The sequence below is a fragment of the Topomyia yanbarensis genome, chromosome 2 (genome assembly GCF_030247195.1).
Source record: "Topomyia yanbarensis strain Yona2022 chromosome 2, ASM3024719v1, whole genome shotgun sequence".
Taxonomy (NCBI): Eukaryota; Metazoa; Arthropoda; class Insecta; order Diptera; family Culicidae; genus Topomyia; species Topomyia yanbarensis.
In genome coordinates, this window is record NC_080671.1 from 22,760,930 (window position 1) to 22,763,657 (window position 2,728).

Consider the following 2,728-nt stretch of genomic DNA (forward strand, 5'->3'; position numbering starts at 1 on the left):
ATAATAAATATTTAATATCAGATGGCAATTTAAACAGTTACGCAATGAATAATGACAATGGAGTCAATTCTCCTGTCCGAACTAAACACTGTCCTGTACCTCAACACAATGATGCTCATAGAATTTACACTAATCCTAACTCTAGGCAAAATAAAAAAGTAAAACAATTACCCTATCATCGAACCCGCACCTCCACCAATTAGCAGTCGTATTCAACGTCCCGCCGGTGCGTTGAGCCAGATCCATTAATTTTCCATAGGCACTCAACCCGTGAATTCGTGTAAGATAACTCACGGGCACGGGCTGAGAACACGTTTTCGTTACGGGGGCAATGCCAACACAGCATCATTAACAGCTAGCCTATAGGTTTATAGTCTAAGATTACCTACACAATGAATAGACGAGATTATTAGTCAAGTTCACGCGTTAGATTACGGCAACTATTCGCTCGTGTGGGATAAAACACGAAACGGGCTAGTTGCAGGGGATAGTTGGTCAACAGCTTTCGTTTGATGTACTATTGACAACAATGCACTGCGATCTGGGATATTGTCTACTGTATGCTTTAGCCGGTGTTGGAGCCTACGCTGCTTTCCTATTTTTGTATGAATGTGGAAGATCTCCGGTTAGAATTTTGTGGAGTTTGATTTTTCCGAACAAAGATCCATTAAGTGTTCGCTATGGACCATGGGCCGGTAAAGACATAGTGATTGACAGGTAATATAAGTTGACGAGTGCCTAATATAAACTTTCATTTCCGCAGTAATTACAGGATCCTCGGATGGAATCGGAAAGGAGTATGCCATAAATTTAGCCGGTAAAGGTATGAATGTGTTCCTTATGGCACGAACGGAATCTAAGTTGAAAGAAGTGGCCGAAGAAATACGTTCACAAAGTTCAGTTGAAGTCAAATGGTTGGCAGTGGATTTCTCCAAGGGCCCCGAGATTTACGACACCATCCGAAGGGCACTATCGGGACATGTTGTTGGAATATTGGGTAGGTCGCTTCTATAATGTGAGGTTGATTCTTAGTTCGATAATTATTCCAACGTACAGTGAACAACGTCGGCATGGCTCATCAGACCCCGATGGATTTCGATCGACTACTGAAACAGGATTTGCTGAAATCTATTTCCGTCAACGTGCAGGCTGCTGTGATGATGACGCATATGCTGCTTCCGGAGATGAAACGACGACGTCGGGGGATGATTGTGAACATGTCCTCTGCTGGTGGACTTTTTTCAATGCCATTCGGTTCGATTTACGGTGCCTCGAAAGCGTTTCTGTGTAGTTTCTCAACCGCTCTCAGCGAGGAACTCCGGGGAACGGGAGTCGAATGCCAGCTAGTGATTCCGCTGTTTATCCTAACGAATCTAACCAAACACATGAAAACGACTCTGTGGTGGTCTGCGCTTGCTTCCCGTGTCGATCATTTCACCAAATTTGCCGTATTCACGATCGGGAGGACGGACCTCACTACCGGGTTTTGGACTCATGGATTGGAGGTGAGAGGTGGCCAATGAAAACTTTTCCAAATCGTAGTTTAATTAAAATTTCACTTTTAGCTTACCTTTCTGAGGCTGGTAACTTCACGAATAGTTACAAGAGGAACGTACATTGCGCTGGCGCCGGTTAGAAATAAATTGTATGGTAAAACGTGATTTACCTTTATGTGTGCTATCTAATATATGTATGAGAAGTCGAAAAAAGGCCTTTCCTCTGAACCACCAAACCAGGATTGACATGCATAATTTTAATTGTGCGAGATGCCCCAACAGATTAAAGCAGCAAAAATGATTCCTGAAATCAGTTACGCCACTTCATTCTAGGACACAAAGTCTTCAGGGATTAAATTAAATTAGTTATGGATTTTTTGTTTCAACTTCGTCTCGTCAGAATCCGACACTAATTAAGTGACAGGACTAAGCTAGCGCCGGATTGACTCTAGCTCCAAAACACAAATAGTATTTTCGTTTTTTGCAGCTAACGTTAATCCGGCGCTAGCTCAGTCCTGTCAATAAATTAGTGTCGGATTCTGATGAGACGAAATCGATAGACTTAGGCGGATTTTCTTCTTCCCTTCACATATTGATGGGTTTCACTTCTATGCAGCAATTCGCTTGGTCTACACGCAGTTAGTAAAATAAGTTCTAAGCTAGACATGAAATCCACTCAAAGTTCATGTAGTGCCAATTAACGTCCCTCGGCCGGACAATTGCGTGTAGCTAAGTGGTCATACACACAACAAACGATTACAAATACGAAGGGAAAACTGCACCGACTAGTTTTTGCCGCAGCTACTTTGCATTACAGTCAGTTGTGGCTCTAGCAGGGGTTAGCTATCATCGCTTGATCCCGCTGTTCAGTACGGTTTTGTCTTGATTGTTCCAACCACCCATGTCGGTGTGTGTCTATGCATCACTGTAATACCGTTCAGTCGGTTCTCTGCAGTGTATGCAGTTAAAGCAGGGTGGCGGAGGAATTGCAGTGCGATATGGAAAAAAGTGAACATGTAATTGGCTTAGTACTGAGCAACTGTTCAATTCACGTCAGTTATTCGAGTAGAGCAAATGTTTTTAAATTCATCTTAGTCCCTAGCTCTATTGATCACAGAAGGATAAAAATAATCATGCCATACTCTATTTGGTTTTTCACCTTACTTCACATTTTCCCATCGCTAGATGCTGGGCATAGCGATGATGGTAAGTCGACTCTTTTGTACGTAACC

The 2,728-nt window shown here is 42.7% G+C and overlaps 1 protein-coding gene across 1 annotated transcript; it reads left to right on the forward strand.

Annotated features, from left to right (window-relative positions):
* Nucleotides 1-460: 460 nt before the first annotated feature.
* LOC131681567 (very-long-chain 3-oxoacyl-CoA reductase-like) lies at nucleotides 461-1,675 on the forward strand. The gene is made up of 4 exons (XM_058962406.1): nucleotides 461-695; nucleotides 764-997; nucleotides 1,057-1,505; nucleotides 1,566-1,675. The coding sequence occupies exons 1-4, from the start codon at nucleotides 530-532 to the stop codon at nucleotides 1,659-1,661; spliced, it is 945 nt and encodes a 314-aa protein (XP_058818389.1). The 5' UTR covers nucleotides 461-529; the 3' UTR covers nucleotides 1,662-1,675.
* The last annotated feature ends 1,053 nt before the right edge of the window (nucleotides 1,676-2,728 follow it).

Excerpts from the sequence above, each read along its gene's own strand:
- LOC131681567 (XM_058962406.1), top strand. The coding sequence starts at position 530 with ATGCACTGCGATCTGGGATATTGTCTACTGTATGCTTTAGCCGGTGTT. Across the intron at positions 998-1,056 it reads ACATGTTGTTGGAATATTGG|TGAACAACGTCGGCATGGCT; the intron begins GTAGGTCGCTTC and ends TCCAACGTACAG. Across the intron at positions 1,506-1,565 it reads TTTGGACTCATGGATTGGAG|CTTACCTTTCTGAGGCTGGT; the intron begins GTGAGAGGTGGC and ends TTTCACTTTTAG.